General features: G+C 42.1%; 2 protein-coding genes across 4 annotated transcripts in view; both read right to left on the bottom strand.

Moving 5' to 3' along the window:
* Window positions 1–13,195, bottom strand: part of chd5 (chromodomain helicase DNA binding protein 5) — a 54,806-nt gene extending 41,611 nt beyond the window's left edge. For all 3 annotated transcript variants that reach the window (XM_034868214.1, XM_034868212.1, XM_034868213.1), the window contains exons 1-2: window positions 12,588–13,195; window positions 3,900–4,051 (exon numbers count right to left, since the gene is read on the bottom strand). In XM_034868214.1, the coding sequence (XP_034724105.1) occupies window positions 3,900–4,051; window positions 12,588–12,654 (219 nt within the window). In that variant the 5' untranslated portion in view covers window positions 12,655–13,195. The remainder of the gene's footprint in view (window positions 1–3,899; window positions 4,052–12,587) is intronic.
* A 646-nt stretch (window positions 13,196–13,841) lies between these two features.
* Window positions 13,842–17,109, bottom strand: part of rpl22 (ribosomal protein L22) — a 5,079-nt gene continuing 1,811 nt past the window's right edge. Inside the window, exons 4-6 of the mRNA XM_034869594.1 lie at window positions 16,039–16,127; window positions 15,156–15,301; window positions 13,842–14,029 (exon numbers count right to left, since the gene is read on the bottom strand). Coding sequence (XP_034725485.1) covers window positions 13,885–14,029; window positions 15,156–15,301; window positions 16,039–16,127 — 380 coding nt within the window. The 3' untranslated portion in view covers window positions 13,842–13,884. The remainder of the gene's footprint in view (window positions 14,030–15,155; window positions 15,302–16,038; window positions 16,128–17,109) is intronic.

Raw genomic sequence — 17,109 nt, 5'->3', positions numbered from 1 at the left:
GAGAGAGAGAGAGAGAGAGAGAGAGAGAGAGAGAGAGAGAGAGATTTAATATAGTGGATGGGGGATGGGAGTGGGGGTGGAGATAGAGATGGAGGAAGGAAAAGCAAAGAAGCAGAACCACTGTTGAGAAAACTGCAAAGACAAGGTGGACCTGTTCAAAACCCTCACCATGGCCCAGAGTTCAATATTACACACACACACACACACACACACACACACACACACATCATAGGACCGGAGAGGACACTGGCAGCAACAAAGAGGGTGTCTCTACGTCTTCACTTTTAAAGGGAAGCAAATCAAATAAGTCCTGATAACATAATCAAATTAGATGCTTCCCCATAATGGCTCTGCCTTAGGGAGATTGCAGAGGATGCACACAGAAAACGAGCAAAGACGTGGATATTCAATCAAATCCGGTTCAACAGGGAGAAATACCGCTGTAAAAACACTTTATGGTTCTAAAACAACAGCCTCTTCTTTTTCCCGGAATCGGCAACAACACTTCTCTGTTGACTCACAATTCTTGAGAGGGCACCGAACTTATAAAAACCAGACGGAGGCTCATCTTTAAAATGAGTGTGTTTCAGCAAAAAAATATTAAAGCTACAGCTAAAGCGGCTCCCTCAGAGCTTTATGGATGTTTTATTGTTGCCCACCTGCAGCCTCTTCCTTTTCCAATAAAATGAACGGTCTTCTGTAAACGTCTATTCCCTTGATTTAGATGTGATTTTGTTGAAAGGGAAACAGAACATCCCTTCACATCCACATAGTTCCTCTGTTCCACTGGCCGTCCCTCCGCCAGGAGCTCTGACCTGCGACTGGGATGCGCCACTGACAGTCTCTGACCCCAATTGACTTTTGGCCCCTGTCTGACACCAACATTCGGGGATTGACTGGAAGTAAATTACAGCAGCAGCAGTTCCTCGGTGGGAGGGAAAGAGAGACAGAAACGATAGAGTAGGTGGAAAGGAAGAAAGAAAAGAAAGATTCGCAGCTGCTTTGATGCAAAGGCAGTGATAAAGCAGCAGGATCACAGTCAAGGCAGAGTGAGGGGATGTATGTGAGAGGAGAGGGAAGAAAGAGGAGAATACAGTGTGTGTGTGGGAGAGGGAGGAGAGTGTCAGAGGGAGTTTCCCCCCCCTCATTAGCTCAGTGAGACCCAGAGCTCAGTGTTTACCCCAAGCAGCCAAAGGGCCGGGTGGCAGCCTGGCCAGCCAAGCTCCTCGCAGCACTGCTGGCATCTCCAGCCAGCAGAGGGGAACATCCTGGCTACGTCGGTGACGCTGTTAAAGCTTTTTATCGCCGCCACAGGCAGGAAACACACCGGGAATACAGTGAATTCCGGTAAATATTGAATATAACATTCAGAATTTGGCTCATATTGCCAGGAAAAGCAACGCAACGTCGGAGCTGACTTGACTAGATGCCATCTTTGTTTGTCAAAGTCTCCTTAAAATCCACTTTACGTTCATTCAATATCTTTCTGTTCATTGTCTGTGGGATGAATAAAGTATTATCTAATCTAATCTAATTTATGGTAACAGAGGAAATGAAAATGTCCACAAAAAAAGCCCACTTAGCATATTGTTTTGATTTTCTGGTGTGCAACTCCTTAAGTCCTGTGACCTGATTACGCTTTGCTATTTTTGACAAAGATGTCGTAGGTTATCTTATAGATGGGAGTTGCAGAGGACTGGTTGAGGGTATTACTAACTTGTTGTTTGGGTTCATTTTAGAAAGGGAACAAATCAACGGGAAATAGACTGAAATACAATAATTTAGTCACTGAATGTGGTGTAGCACCAGCCAACAATGTCTGCTGTCATTGACCTCATTTCCAGCTGTAGCTGGAGCTGGGGTTTTCTTGTAGAAAAAAGAAAAGAAAAGAAAACTCACTTTATGCTACTTTCCAAACACCAAATGGTACAAAGTTAGCGACTAGCTGGTAAACACATTGGAAAAATGGATAACGGATATGCTAGCTCATGTTAGCACATTTTCAATAATGTTAGATATTGCTGTAAAAAGGACAATACTGACTCATTTCACTACTGTTACATTTAAGATTCCTTTTTACCCATAATTATCACGTTTGACCCCAGTGGCTACTGTGAGGCAAAGGTCAAATAGGCTAGCTTTAAAAGTTTTGTGATTATCGTATCTTAGCAATTAGCGAGCTTATCGTAACAAATCTGCTTGAATTATGTCCCTAGTGTACACATACTAGTCCACATTTGAAAAAGGGGGTTTTCCCCTTAACATTTTATAAATTTTTGCTTGTTTATAGATTTCTTTAAAATCGATCAGAATCATCTTGGGTGGCGCTAATCTTCACATGCGGCAAAGGTGGTCTTGCAAAAGAAATAGCGGCATTAGCGGAAGTCAAAGAAGACAAAGCAATCCAAAAGGAGGACCGTTTTGTCAGCATTCAAGTGCAAAAGGCAAGATGTGTTTTGAGAAAGTCTACTCTTTAAATTTCCTCTTAAATCTGGTTGTGATATGAATCTTTGGGTCATCAAATGCAGCAGCCTGCAATCACTGGCACGGGTTACTGGCAGAGCATCCCAAAAATAGTGGAAAGAAAGATGGCAGGATGGCTCTGTGGTTAAATGAACTGACATTCAACCAGAGAATGTGGGCTTAAGCCCCATTTATTATCTGTGATCGTAAACCCTGCTGATGTGTCCTTGAGCAATACATAGGAATCCGAGCATAACGGCAGACGGAACGCTGACATTGGACGATGACAAAACGGTCAACATCCGAAGAGTCAGACTACGTTTGCGCTGACCGAAAACGCAATTTGTGAGGAGGAAGAAGAATGATGAGTAACATCCCAAGAACACCATCCCTACTGTGAAGCATGGGGGTGGTAGCATCATGCTTTGGGGGTGTTTCCTGCACATAGGACAGGGCGACTGCACTGTATTAAGGAGAGGATGACCGGGGCCACGTATTGCGAGATTTTGGGGAACAACCTCCCTTGATGGGTCGAGACTTGGTCTTCCAACATGACAATGACCCCCAACACCCAGCCAGGATAACCAAAGAGTGGCTCTGTAAAAAGCACATCAAGGTTCTGGCTTGGCCTAGCCAGTCTCCAGAGCTAAACCCAGTAGAGAATCTTTGGAGGGAGCTCAAACTCCATGTTTCTCAGCGACAGCCCAGAGACCGGACTGATCTAGAGAAGATCTGCGTGGAGGAGTGGGACCAAAATCCCTTCTGCAGTGTGTGCAAACCTGGTGAAAAACTACAGGAAAAGTTTGACCTCTGTCATCGCAAACAAAGGCTACAGTACCAAATATTAACACTGATTTTCTCAGCTGTTCAAATACTTATTTGCAGCTGTATCATGCAAATAAATAGTTACAAAATCATACATTGTGATTTCTGGATTTCTTTTTTTAGATTATGTATCTCACAGTAGACATGCACCTACGATGACAATTTCAGACCCCTCCATGATTTCTAAGTGAGAGAACTTGCAAAATAGCAGGGTGTTCAAATACTGGTTTTCCTCACTGTAAGTGTGTGCCAGGCCTGGGGACATTCAACTACTCAGTCAGCGCATTGACTCCCACTGCTAGCTTGGCACAATCGCTGTATTTCTGACCTACAGTCGCTGCCATCAGCACTGGCACCACGGGCACCAATCTACCCTTTAAACTGGCCCTTGATGCCCACAGCTTACACTGGCATTGACAGTGTAACTGCTGCCAACCTCCTCTGAGCCTGAGACGGTCCACTGCCTCTCATTTAGACTACAGCGGCGGTCCAGCAGCCAAAACCCACCTTGGATCCAATTGGACAGACAGTGGCTTGAGAAATAGAGGGCGCAGCTTGAGCCACAAAGCTGAGGTCACCACAGATGGCGATGAGTCTGAAATACACCTTACCTCCTTTTTCCTCTTCTTAACTTTGGGCATTTTCCCCTCTTTCATCTTTTTGGGCTTCTTCTTCTTTTGTTGTTTGAGGGAGTCGTTGTCAGAGAAGAAGCTGTCGAGGGGCGTGAGGGGGACAGCGTTGCGCTCCCCATCGTCATCCTCATCTGGGCGCAGAAACAAAAACATCATCAGATGAGATGGAGTTTGAATTACAGACAATTGAGCTTGTAATGAGCCTGTCTCGTTATATTGACAAATGTAGTAATTAGAAAATTAAATCAACAACAATTTTGTCATCTATCAACAAAAAAAATGTCAAACATTGACTGATTCCAACAACTTTTACGTGAAGATTTGCATCTTTTCTCCATTTCACATCATTGTTAATTGTTAATATTTGGGTTTTGGAAAGTTGGTGAGACAAAACATTATATAAGTTGTATAACTTTTAACACAAAAAAGGAACAGTTTTCTCTCTTTAAAAGGGCAAAACACCATGGCAGGAAACCATTTGTGACACAAACTATTTGTAGCATTGACAATATTACATTTACAAACTACAAATTACACCAAAACAGCATTTTTTTTATCCTTCATTCATTCTTCCTGTAATCCTGAATGTTTCATTTAAAAGTCATGCAAAAAAAAAAAAGAGACTGATACCGTTGTGCAAAGTTTTGGTCAAACCAAGCAATCCAAAATATAAAAAGAAAGATGAATCGATTAAAAAAATGAATCATTAGCTGCTGTGAAATAACAGCAAAGTGAAAGCCAGATTTTGAAAATAAAAAATGATGAATCTATGCCAGACCGACAGGAGCACTTGGCAAAACAAACCTCGTAATCACACATCACTGAGTGTGTATCAACTTCACCCGTCAAAGCACAAATAGATGGAGTGCATGCCCTGCCGCTAAATGGGACGTCCCTGGAGGACCACTGAGGTAGACTGAGCAGATCCTCTGCCTTTAATGCTTGCTGGGACTAAAGCGACCTGCCGCTGGTTGTCAGCTGTACTGTCTCAGAGCTGCTGTGTACAAACGGGGCTGACTGCTGAGCGCAGCAGACTTCGGCGATGCCATGGTGGGTCACAGAGGAGTAACTAAGGAACAGAGACAGTCCCAAACAATACATCACTCTAAAGGGACACGCTGAGATGTACAAGCAGGATGCAACTCCCCCTGTAAAGGTCGATCTGAGCTCAATCTCTCTCTCCGACTGTCTTTCGGCCTCTTTTTTTGCTCTCTATCCGCCTTCGCTCTCTATTTCTCATGCCGACAGACTGGAGGGCATGAAATATGCAGCGCATGTATCAGAGTCAATCAGCCAACCCTCGCCCTGCAGTCTACCCCTCCCCTGGGCAGCTGGAGTGAGAAGTTAGGGAGGAGGGATTCCTGTGTAGTAGACACACAAACCTCCACCAAACACTTATCCCCTATTTAGCAAAGCTAGCCTCCTGCTAGCTTTGCTAAACACACACACACACACACACACACAGTCCATGCACACCAGTGATTTCAAAGCTTTAGTCAATGGCAATGTGTTTGGTTTCCTTTGACCGCCAGTTAAAGTGCATCACCCCTTCTTTTTCAGAGCTAATTGGACTTTATGTGTCCCATATTTTCAAAGTAAAGCTGCTGACTGACAACATTTCTTAATGGTCATAATAATTCTATCCATTTGCATGTAAAAATGCAAGGTAAAACAACAATACAATTGAATTATTAGTAGTTGATTAAGGCAGGATAACCACTAATCACTGATCTATCTATCCATCTATCTAGCTAGGGCTGTAATCAACCAAAGAAAATCTTGCTCGACTAAAGTCGTGAAATTTCCGACTAAAAATCGGTGTGTGTGTGTGGGGGGGGCGGAAAGAAAATTTAAGATTAAATAACTGTACTGTCCTGCAGTACTTGTTGGCTATTTGCAGTATATTAAATCGTTTTTAACTTAATAATTTTGCACTAAAGTCGCCTCTGACAGCGCTCTGTGTCCTCACATGGAGACATGGAGACACGGTTTAAAGACACTATTAGTTTAAAGCTTTTACTCTTACTCGTGCTGGCGCTTGATATTAACAATTTGTTTAAACCTCAGCCCTCCACAACAGCAATGGGCCTCATATGCTGAGCAATAAAGTCGACAATTCCTTCCGTGATATTATTTTTGCGTTTGGACTATAGAGGCTTACATCCAGCGGGGTTCGGGGTGTGTCTGGGGGGCGCTACCGTCGTTGCAGGTGGTAGTCTAACGATTATTAGACTATGAAATATGCCAATTTTGATATGTTCATATAGCTAGCCTACTCAAAACAGACAGGGCAAGCTAACGCAGACAGGTTAGCTTACCGTTTTTAGGGGATACGCCATGTTTGTAGTCTTGCTGTGAAATGCAATCTGTTGCTTGCAAACTTTACATTCAACTTTTTCCCGTTATCTATTTTTGTAAAACGCTGCCACACTGGCGATGTCTTCGACATGGTAGAGGAGGACTGACTGGAAATTGAACACTCACGATTAAATAAATATTCAGCAAACCACGAAGGCTTTCTAGTTCTTTCTTCAATCTGTTCCCAGTGGGTCGGGCTAATCCAACAAAAGAGAAAACAAGGGGGTTGTTCTGAAGACAGACTGTTACCTGTGAAACAGGGATGCTCTGAAAACACCCCCATTGGCAATTAGTGCTTTCCACCCATAGACAGTAACGGTCTATGCTTCCACCTGATGAGATTAACACGGCAAAAACTCGACCAATCAGAATTTTGGTCGAGCCAGAATTTATCGACCAATAAATCGACTAGTCGACCGGGAGATTACAGCCCTACATCTATCTATCTATCTATCTATCTATCTATCTATCTATCTATCTATCTATCTGACTCACACATAGTGTGCTCCTCTCTCCTTTATGTCTCTCTTTTTAATAAAGCCTTGACTTTATGTATTCAGTATCTCAAACAGGACGCTCTTTGACGTCTCAGGTGTGTTTAAGTCCATGACGTATGCAAGCCAAGCCTTGCATCTCACTGAGATGTACAGCTAATGGCATGTCTCGGATGCAGATGTAGAAGGCTCCGGATTACAGAAAGCACGCCGTCTGCACCTCTTGTCTCAGTGAGTAACAGGTTGACCACACATCACTGATGAGATGCACCAGATGAGGCCGGACTGTGTGTCCTTTGCTCTGTTTTCTGTACAATAAAACACTCAAACTTGACAGTGGTGATGCAGTGTTATTGATGTAGGTTTTAAAAGGTTAAATATATGCAGCAGAGCAGACTAAGTCCATTTCTTAATGGCAGCGTTGGTTTGTTGAGCGCTCAGTCCACCACTTTGGACAGACTACTGGACTACTGAACTACTGGACAGATTTCTAGGACATTTTGTAGAGACATTCATGGTCCCCAGAGGATGAATCCTAAATGACTTTCCTGTAGCGCCACCATTTGGACAAATTTATCTTACTCTGTAAAATATGTCAACATCTATCCTGGATTAATCCCTATTACATGTTGTACAAACATTCATATTTCCCAGCTGATTAATCCTAATGACTTTAAAGATCCTCATACTTTTTTGTGTATGTTTTTCATCGTGAGGTTGACATTTGAAAAGTATAACTTTGTAGTTTTGAGTGAAATGTCTCAACAACTGTTGGATGGATTGCCACTTTGGGTTTAAGACCAAATAGTGATTAACAAATGTTAGCATGCTAAGCTAAAATAGTCAGATGCTTAACATCAGCTAGTTAGCATTTAGCTCTAAGCGCCCCTTGTTTAATATAATTTATTTATTAATTTGATTAGGACAATCTACATTAACCAACATTTCTGTATTTGCACCAGTGTTAGCCAATCATCTATTTTTCAACTGTAGTCCTACCTAGTATGCATGTCTTTATGGTGGGAAGAAACCGGGGCACCCGGAGGAAACCCACGCAAACACGGGGAGAAAATACACACTCCACATAGAAAGACAACCTGGACTCCAACCAAGAACTTTCTTGCTGTGAGGCAGAAGTGCTAATTACTTAGCCCCCGTGCTGTTTGTGTCTGGAGTACAGCCTCAAAGCTGTGATAGTTGTTGTTAGCAATCACATTACAAAGTACAAATGGTCTCTGGTTAATGCACCTCGTGTATGGGCAGCAATGCAGTTGATCGAAAATCCCAACAAAGAAAGATGTCTGCGTTTAACGCCTACATTGCCATGCAATCTGAAAACCGCCGACAGCAAGTGGCCTGCGAAGTCCCCAAAGGGTAGGCCCTCGGGGGAATGATAATCTCTCTGCCTGGTGAGTGGACCAGGCTGTGCCAGGTGTTGGAAAGGGAAGGGGGTCGCTCAGTCATGTGGCACAGGGAGGTCCGGCACTAGGTTATGTTAGACAGAGAAACAAAGCTCCACTTGGCAAAAGAGCCTTCTGTAAAGTGCGGACGGATGGCACGGACACGGTCCTGACCTTCCTGCAAGGTCTTGGCCACCGGACTGACCCATTAGAAGGGAGATTCGTGAGCGACTCCCAAGTGAGGAAGTTAGAGTTTACTGGAAAGCATATTAGCCCTTTCTCTGTTGGCCCCTGTCTGGAAATGCCCACTTAATGTTGCCCAGCCTTGCTTGCTAAAGAGGAGGAAAAACGGAGCCACTGCTTTTCTCTCTTCATTGATCAAGTGCTCATAGCTAAGGCCTGGAACGCCTTCAGACAAAGACACCCATAGACTATTATTAGAAAATGGAATCATCAAAGTGATGGAGGGATAGAGACCAAATAGCACCATCAAAAGTATATCTATCATTGACAATATATGCACAAGATCATACATTATGTTTGCAAAAATAAAGCGGATATCAAACAGACCAAAATGCTGCACCGCTTATCTGAAAACACACATTAAAATAGCGCATCTTTCATGCACAGGCTTTGGGCACGCGCAGCAAGAAAAATAAATGGTGTCAACTTTCACAGCGAGGGTTCCAAAAATAGAGCTCTTTCCAATTGGGGATAACATTTGTAGGCACACCAAAGCTCATGATAATCTTTCAATTTTAGGGACGAACAAAAACAATTAAAAACCCGAAAACACAAAGGAACAATCTGTGACAGTGTTAGCACCCGGAGTGAGACAAAGAGAATTAGGACACTTTATGTGCCACAACAAATAAAGGCTGTGATAGCTTAGCTTTAAGGGGTCTGAAATCCCCCTAGGATGTGCTTCTACATCGTTGCGTTTTAATTGCACGGGAGCATCTTGATGTGGGGAAAGATTGGACCTGGATTCCTGACCCCGTCTGTCACTTTGATGCCTGTTGATGGAGGTTGTAAACTGTCTGCACACTGCTTCCTGTATCAGCAGCATAACAATGGATTTGCAAGACTATGATATGATCAAAAAAGAAGACAGCAAAGACATTTACCACTGTCCGTATACTGCAGATATCAACATTTAGCCACAGAAAGAGCTTCATTAAGGCATAATAAGTAGAAATTATTGTCTAATTGTCAGTAAATTTACCCTTCACTACATAGAGATGACAACCTTAAAGAGTCCCTTTGATATGACATAAATCAATTTCATCTGATATATGAAAACTTTACAATTCACACCTCCTCACTAACCTGCCATAACCAATTCCACCTTACCTCTCATATACATGCTTAACCAACTACAAGGTTATTAAGGACACGCATCAGTGCTTGTTTTCTCCCTCAGGCTACGACTGGCACTCATAGATGATGCTTCGACACTCAAACACTCCCTTTCCGTCTCCCCCCCCCCCACCTCTCTAACTCTGTCTTTATCTCTCCGTACTGCACAGTGCAAGTCAATGCAAGCCTATTGGTATTATTCTGGCTTGTGAAAAACATTGTGTAGCCTACAGGAAAGAAAATGGCAATTCCTACAGACTTAGAAAATCCTGTTTTAGTCACAGATAGATATGATAATACGCAGATGATATACTTCCGTTAATATATCCCATTTGTTGTGACAGTTAAACAGCACAGTTAAACAATGCACCAGCATTTGAGGCTCAAGACCTTCGAAACAAGCATGAACCATGTGCAAGAAATGCACCATGGAAACCACGTTGGTGAAAATGATTCATTCAATGTTTTGACTCTAAACGTTCCATGGACCTTTTCCGGAGACAGCCTTATGCATGTGACTGTCTGAAGTGCCTTTATATGGACCAACAACTCCTTTGTAATGTACAGTGGCTTGAAAAAGTTTACACACCCAGGCTAAAGTTGGTTCAAAAGAGGAATAAAAAAACATGTTTTGGAAATTGATCTTAACGCCTTAATTGAAGAAAAAGAAGAAAATTGAACAACCTTTTAAGGACACCGATTTTCTTTGTGAATGAATAATGTATTGTAGCTAAAGATGTGTTCTTTTTTTAAATAGAGAGAGCATAAGTATACACCCCCCCTGTGTTAAATTATATTATATATACATATAGTATATGTTAATTCCAAAGGCCAAGGGAACTTTATCAGGATGCATTGTATCCTGGATCCATAAAAAAAAAAAAAATAATATTTTAAAAATCCAAATGTGCCTGCATCTATAAGAATTTAACATAGGGGGGGGGTGTATATTTATGCCCCCTGTATTTTAAGGAAGAACATTTATTTATTTACAATACATTAGTCATTCACAAAGAAAATGGGTGTCGTTAAAAAGATGGATTTTCCAATTTTTTTCAGATAAAGCATTAAGATCAATTTTAAAAAGATATTTTTTATTCCTCTTTTTAACATAAGAATGAGTGGGTAAACTTTCTCAAGCCACTGCAACTGTGTGTAATAATATTATCACTAAACAGCAAGTAGACGCAGACCAATGGCTGGAGACAACATTGCATTGGCTTTTTTTAGTTTTAACCATGAAAAGTTCCATATTGTGATGTGAAAAGTAAGAAGAAGGCAAAGCGGCGTGTTTTAGGTGTTGCCCTTGACATCAAACCAAAATCGAATTTACTGATGCCTCAGAGCGAGTTGCAAGAAAAGAAGAAAATAGGAATCTATTGACTGCACTGGCCAATCTGACCCCGTGGCACAAAGATTACTCATGCCCAGCAGAATGCACTTTGTCGCCTCAGCCTCTGTAGGACTTGGTTTGACTGGGATGTACAGCACATTTTGATGAAGCTGGCTCCTGGCTGCTCATGACAGACACCTTACAGTTACAAGTATTACTGCATGTTAAAGTCATGGCAGCTCATCACTTCAGCCAATCCCATCATTGGTTTATCAGATCACCAAGCAGACACCATTAACCCTCTAGGCAACTAACTTGTTTCATTGTGCGTCATCGTTTGATTATTTTCTCAATTAATGGATCAGTTCTTATGTCTAAATGTTTAACAAAAAACAATGACGAATGTAGATCAGTTTCCCAAAAAGTCCAAGATGACGTCTCCAAATGTCTTGTTTTGCCCAAGAAACTAGAACACATTCGCATTAAAGCAGCTGGAAATCTGAGAATCTTTATGACCTAAACCGATTAATCGACAATCAAAATAGTTGGCCATTCTTTTAATAGTAATACCATTCGATTTGTCTTTGCGGCTCACAGATGCAGCAGTCCAAAAAAAATCCAAATCTCGAACTACTACTATAGAAAACATCGTTTTAGTCAGCTCAACGTTGTGACCGGGATATCCCAAACCAATCAGGTGCTTTACAGCTATTAGGACAAAGAATGGTTGAGTTTATAGACCAAAGAAAACCAAATGACCACAATTTGGCAAGCATGTTGTGGTCAGGTCATTTATTAGGGACTCTTAACACCCCCTGTGCTTTGATTAGTTTTTAACATCTATAAGGGTTAAAAAATGTCAATGTATAGCCTACAATTGGTTTATTGCCACAATGGTTGACAGATTCATTTTACAGCCACGAGAAATATTGCACACATTTGGCTGAGAAGCTGAAGCCGAGCTGCGTGTCGAGAATGTGGGTTAGAGTTAATTCCAGTTAGTGTGCGACCTAGAGCTAAAGGGATGTTGATGACCCCGGGGCCATGGTCTTCCTCAGCAGTGCACATGATCACGGTTAAGGACACCATGGCACACCATAAGGACTGTTTACTGGAGCCTACACGTGGCTTTCACACCTCTAGGGCCATGCAGGGCTAGGAAAAAAAAAAACATTCAAGTTGGAGCAGCCTCCTGATCTCAAGTGGAACCAGCACAGAAACGCATCACATGTACCAAAACCACATGTAGTCACAGTAGTCCATTTCTAGGACACACCACACACTGACACCAATGCATTGGTTTAAAACAGCTTCCAGGAACCAAACTTGAGCTGAAAGCCATACACTTGTACACGCATGTGAAAGAAAAGAAAGAAGAAGAAAAAACACAGCGTCCAGAAACCGTGCAGCAGGGTTTTTCATCATGCACCCCCCCCCCCCCCCCCCCCCCCCCCCCCCAAAAGAAAATCAGCCTGGATGTGAGGACAGCCAGAATCCCCAAAACCCGATCCCACTTTTAAGACACTAGGTCGTGCAAAGAAATAACAGCATGACTGTGCTTATTGCACCCCACCCCTCCTCCTCCTCCTCCTCCTCCTCTTCCTCTCTGGTCTCAGGAACGCAGGACAAGCCCTTTTCCCCGCAATCAAGGCGTAGCGGCGCAAAAAAAAGACTCTGAAGGACACCCCGCCTACCCCCCCCCCACTCCCCCCTTCCCCCTCACCTGGCATATCGTCTTCAAAATCCATGTCGTCTTGTCCCTCGTCTTCATTACTCAGCGACCCCGGCATCTTTATCTCATAGCCCCCCGAACCCCTTTTAGGCTGAGAATACTGAAAGTTAACCCTCCAGACGCCGCAGCCCAGTCTCTTTCTTCACCCAAACACAAATGTAGGCTATTCCACCAAAAAAATAAAAAAAAAATAAAAAAAAAAATTACATATTATTTTGTAGTAAATCTGAGGATTTTTCTCCAAGAGTAAAAACATTTAATTAAAAAAAAAAATTATATAAATTATATTAATTTCTACTGATCTCTATCCAGGTCTTCCAGTCTGAAAAATAAGAAAGACAAAAATGGAACACACATGCCCAGATTGTGACGTCTGGTCTGTTGCCATGGCGATGCATCCCATAATTTCACCCACAACTAGTTAGTCATGCTCTCTTAGTAACCAGTAACTAGTGGTGTGTAAAAGGCAACGCTATGCATGCGCCGCTGATAGGCGGATCCGGTCCCGCGCCTGTCGCCTGCCCCTTTCATCTGGAAGTCCGGAGAACGGAGACAGAAACTTCTGCTGCTTCCCTGTTCGTGCACAACCTCTCCTCTAAATGAATCCAGACTGTAGGAAGGAAACAAAACACCTGCTTTCCCCCCTTAGGAAACATGTCATTTAATAGGTTTGGGTCTAATTCGGTTTGCCTAATTTCTAAAAAAAAAGGTAGAAATAAGGAGTTAAATCGTTTTTCCAACTTCCCCTTTTAGACCCTAAAAGCCTCACGGCTGCATGCTGTGAGGGAGTCCTGGCTGCCAGTGGGCTAACTGTTGTCAAGGTTACCACAGCTGTAACAGAGGATGCCCCACAGAGAGAGAGCAAGAGTTTCAGCTGCATCTAAACGCATCAACGTGGATCAAGAGCCCGGAAGGTCCTGAAGTCACGAGCCGCGGTTTAAACGGTTCCCGTTGGGTTTAACCGGAGCCTTTTTAGTAATTATAACCAGCTTCATTGGTTTTTTTTTTCCATCTTTTTTTCCTCTATGAAAATAACACTTATCTTTGACTCAGGTGTCACAGAAGAAAAGGATTGAGTACCAGGAAAATAAAAGGTAAAAAAAAAAACATGTAATTTAATTGTGCTTAATGAAAAAAAAAAAAAGAGCATACAGCGTTATGTTCATATCTCCGGTATGTATATAGCCTCTATGTGTGGTACCCAGAGAACAAAAATAAAAACATTTTTAAAAAAAAGACAAAGACTTTTTTTTTCTAGTTTGGAATTTTATTTAAAGGGTTGTGAAGTTTAATCTTCATCCTCCTCCTCCTCCTCGTCCTGGTTGATCTGGAAGTAGCGCAGCTCGTAGCTCTCCTTGGTGTTGGCCACGACCCGCAGCCAGTCTCTCAGGTTGTTCTTCTTCAGGTACTTCTTGGTCAGATACTTCAAGTACCTGCAGTAGATGAGGAGGAAGGGGATACCATCACAGTATTAGTCATTAGTACAGCTAGGTCATATTTACATTCCTAAACACTTGAAATAATACATGCAGCGTCCAAATGATTTATCAAATTTAAATATACATAAATTAGGGCAGGGTTGTGTGTCACTCAATTTTTTTTTTATTTGAATAAAAAGGATAAAATGACAGATACACCATATGTAGGAGGTTACTAAAAAATGATACTGATACACTGATAGCAACGTCTCCCAGTGACTTCTTCCATTCACATATCAAGAGCGCCAAATAAGAATTAAAGTGCCAGAGTCCCCCTCTGGTGGTTGTGTTCCATGCTCAGACAGAAAGTCTTCATGTAGCATGTACTGTGTGTATCTGTAGATATACTTTCTTTCAATACGTTCATGCAAATTGATGTTCATCTACATTATAATTAGGGTTAGGGTGTTAGGGTAAACCACGATACAAATATTGACAATAACAATTACCGTTTTCATTTAAAATATGTGTGGAAACGCCGCATTGAATCCTTCCCAGCTTCAGCAGAGGCTCCTGAAGTGGCCACGCAGGCGCACAGCGCGCCCTACGACGTGTTTCCTTTAAGTTGGAGTCACGGCGGGAGGAGGAGAGGACGGCGCTCAGCCCTTTAAGAGGACCGAGTCTGAAGCATGGGCATGTTTGGGTTATTGTAAGAACACCGAAGGACAGCCGATGGAAGATATTTCATCCAAAAGTTGCTGCTAAAGGCATTGAATGTACTATATTAAAAACACCGTGATCATTTTGATCACTATAACTGAGAGGTTATATTTTCATACCGTTACATCCTTATTTATAATATTACATTTGGGGTATGATGACTTTGGACATTGTCTGCGGTCCTGTTTCCCCTCTTAACCTTTGTGGTATATTCCCATATACACAGTGTATACACAAATTAAACGTGGCAATTGTTTGTGGTTGCTGTGCAACATCTTGCCGAAAAAAAAAAGGTCACACTAAGGAAAGTCACCCGGTCACAGCTTACAACAGAGCCGTCGTCCATGTTGTTAGCAACACCTGTGCCTTTTCTACCCATGTCTGCTGTGAAAAAGAACTAGGATAACAGGCTCTGGTTTACTGGCGTTTCTTTGAACCAATCCCAATGGTCTTGGGCGGAGCTAAGGGCCGGGCGCAGGTACGGTGCCTCTGCGAAATAGCCTCTGGAAGGAACTTGTTTTGGTGGAACGTATGCACGTAGGGAGGCGAGCTCTGTAACTGAAATGGCTGTGGAGTGTGTGATAAGAAGTGTTACAACAACAAAGTTAACTCAAATTTGACTGTCGGCTCTAGCTCGGAGGTTGTTCCCGGTATCAACCGGAGTTTAACATGTCAACGTGTGGGACATCCGGCCGAAAATGAGGGGGCAGCCGTAATCCTGTTGAACGTAGATATACACATTCAATGCTGAAACTCAGTGTTCAGAACAGTCTCCGGGGTTTATGGATGAAGCTTTCAAGCCAGTTTAGCTCATTTCAAATCAAGCACTACAAATGGGATCAAGGTGGAGTGCTATATAGAATGCTATAAAATTGAATAAGACGCCCCCAAAATTAATGAAAGTAGAGATTTGTACTTGCCAAAGAGCGTTGGGTGGAATCAATCATGTTATTTTGGGGAATTACAAAAAAATACATTGATATAGGAAAAGGGGTCAATTTGACCTGAGGACAACATGAGGGTTACACTGACCTTTATTGATCTGAAATAAGGACAGATTCAGCAACTGCACGGTCTACTTCTCACTTAAAATGTTTGCAGATATTTATTTTGGTGAACTATTTACGTTAAATATGAGATCGGATTCTGAACGAGCCGCCATTATGGTTGGTTTGGAAATTCCGGATACCCACGTGACGCGTTCGTCCAATCAGCTGCCAGTTTTCATTTTTTTTAGGGGACAATCCAGATTAGCGGCGCCTGTTACAGGGACGTATTGCGTCTTGCGCACGTGCAGAACGTACGCTCGCGTCGGCGTCGCGTCGGTGTGTTCCGAGGAACTTTTGGGACCAACTCGGGGAGGGGGTTGGCCGTCGGGTCGGGGTGTCAGAGCCTTTAGAAAAACATTTGGACATAGTTGCTTACTTAACCCTTGAGTTGTCCTTCCGGCTCAAAAAGCACTGGTTTTGATAGTTTTGTCACTAATTGCCGCGTTTTTGTCTCTTCATAGTTAGTTTTTGTAGCATTTTGGGATTTTAAGGTCAACCATGTACACCACGTGTAGCCTATACGAAATTGTATCTAACTTTTGAGTTAAAAATGCAGAAAGTATGAATAATTCTAGAATTTAAGATCAAAGGAGCATATGTTGATGGATAATCAGACTGTCAAAGTGAAGTAGGAATAATTAAATAAAACACAAAAAAATTCAATACAATTTGGTTGAAAAAAACCAAGATGTTCTCATATAGAAACTTCGAACATGGGTCAAATGTGACCCGAGGACGACGGGCGTCAACGTTACTGTAGTACGTGCGGTAACTTAGCTCATGGCTATAGACAGCTAGCTAAATCAACAGCAGAGGAGACTGGTAGTCACTGAGCACCTAGAACTAACATAGGTTCACTTTGAAAATTGTGCCTATCCATTGGGTTGAGTGGCTTAACAGCTCGGCTATCTTGTTTCTTGTCGATTTTTAGGCTCAAGATTCAATGAAGAAAAAAAAAATAAAAGATTCACAGTATGTAAATGTAGTTATTTTTCCCATGTGATAGTGTACACGCCATTACAAAATTTTGAATTCTAGGAATAGAATTTGAATCTGTAGAGCTTGAATTGCGATATGAATAGATTTTTTTTTCCACCAACTTTATTGTTAAATATTTGCTGCCTTTTTCTGCAGTGGAAGCTCTATGGTCAGAGAAAAGAGGAATAAAAAAAATTGATCTGGAAAATCCAACCTTCTAAAAAGGACACAAATTTTCTTTGTGAATGAATAATGTATTAAAATAGCCCCCCACATCGTCACAAACCCTTTACCGTACATAGAGATTGGCATGGGGAACTTTCCATAAGATCACCTCTCAATGCAAAT

This window comes from Etheostoma cragini, chromosome 4 (assembly GCF_013103735.1).
Source record: "Etheostoma cragini isolate CJK2018 chromosome 4, CSU_Ecrag_1.0, whole genome shotgun sequence".
Classification (NCBI taxonomy): domain Eukaryota; kingdom Metazoa; phylum Chordata; class Actinopteri; order Perciformes; family Percidae; genus Etheostoma; species Etheostoma cragini.
This window is presented reverse-complemented; position numbering and strand designations above follow the sequence as displayed.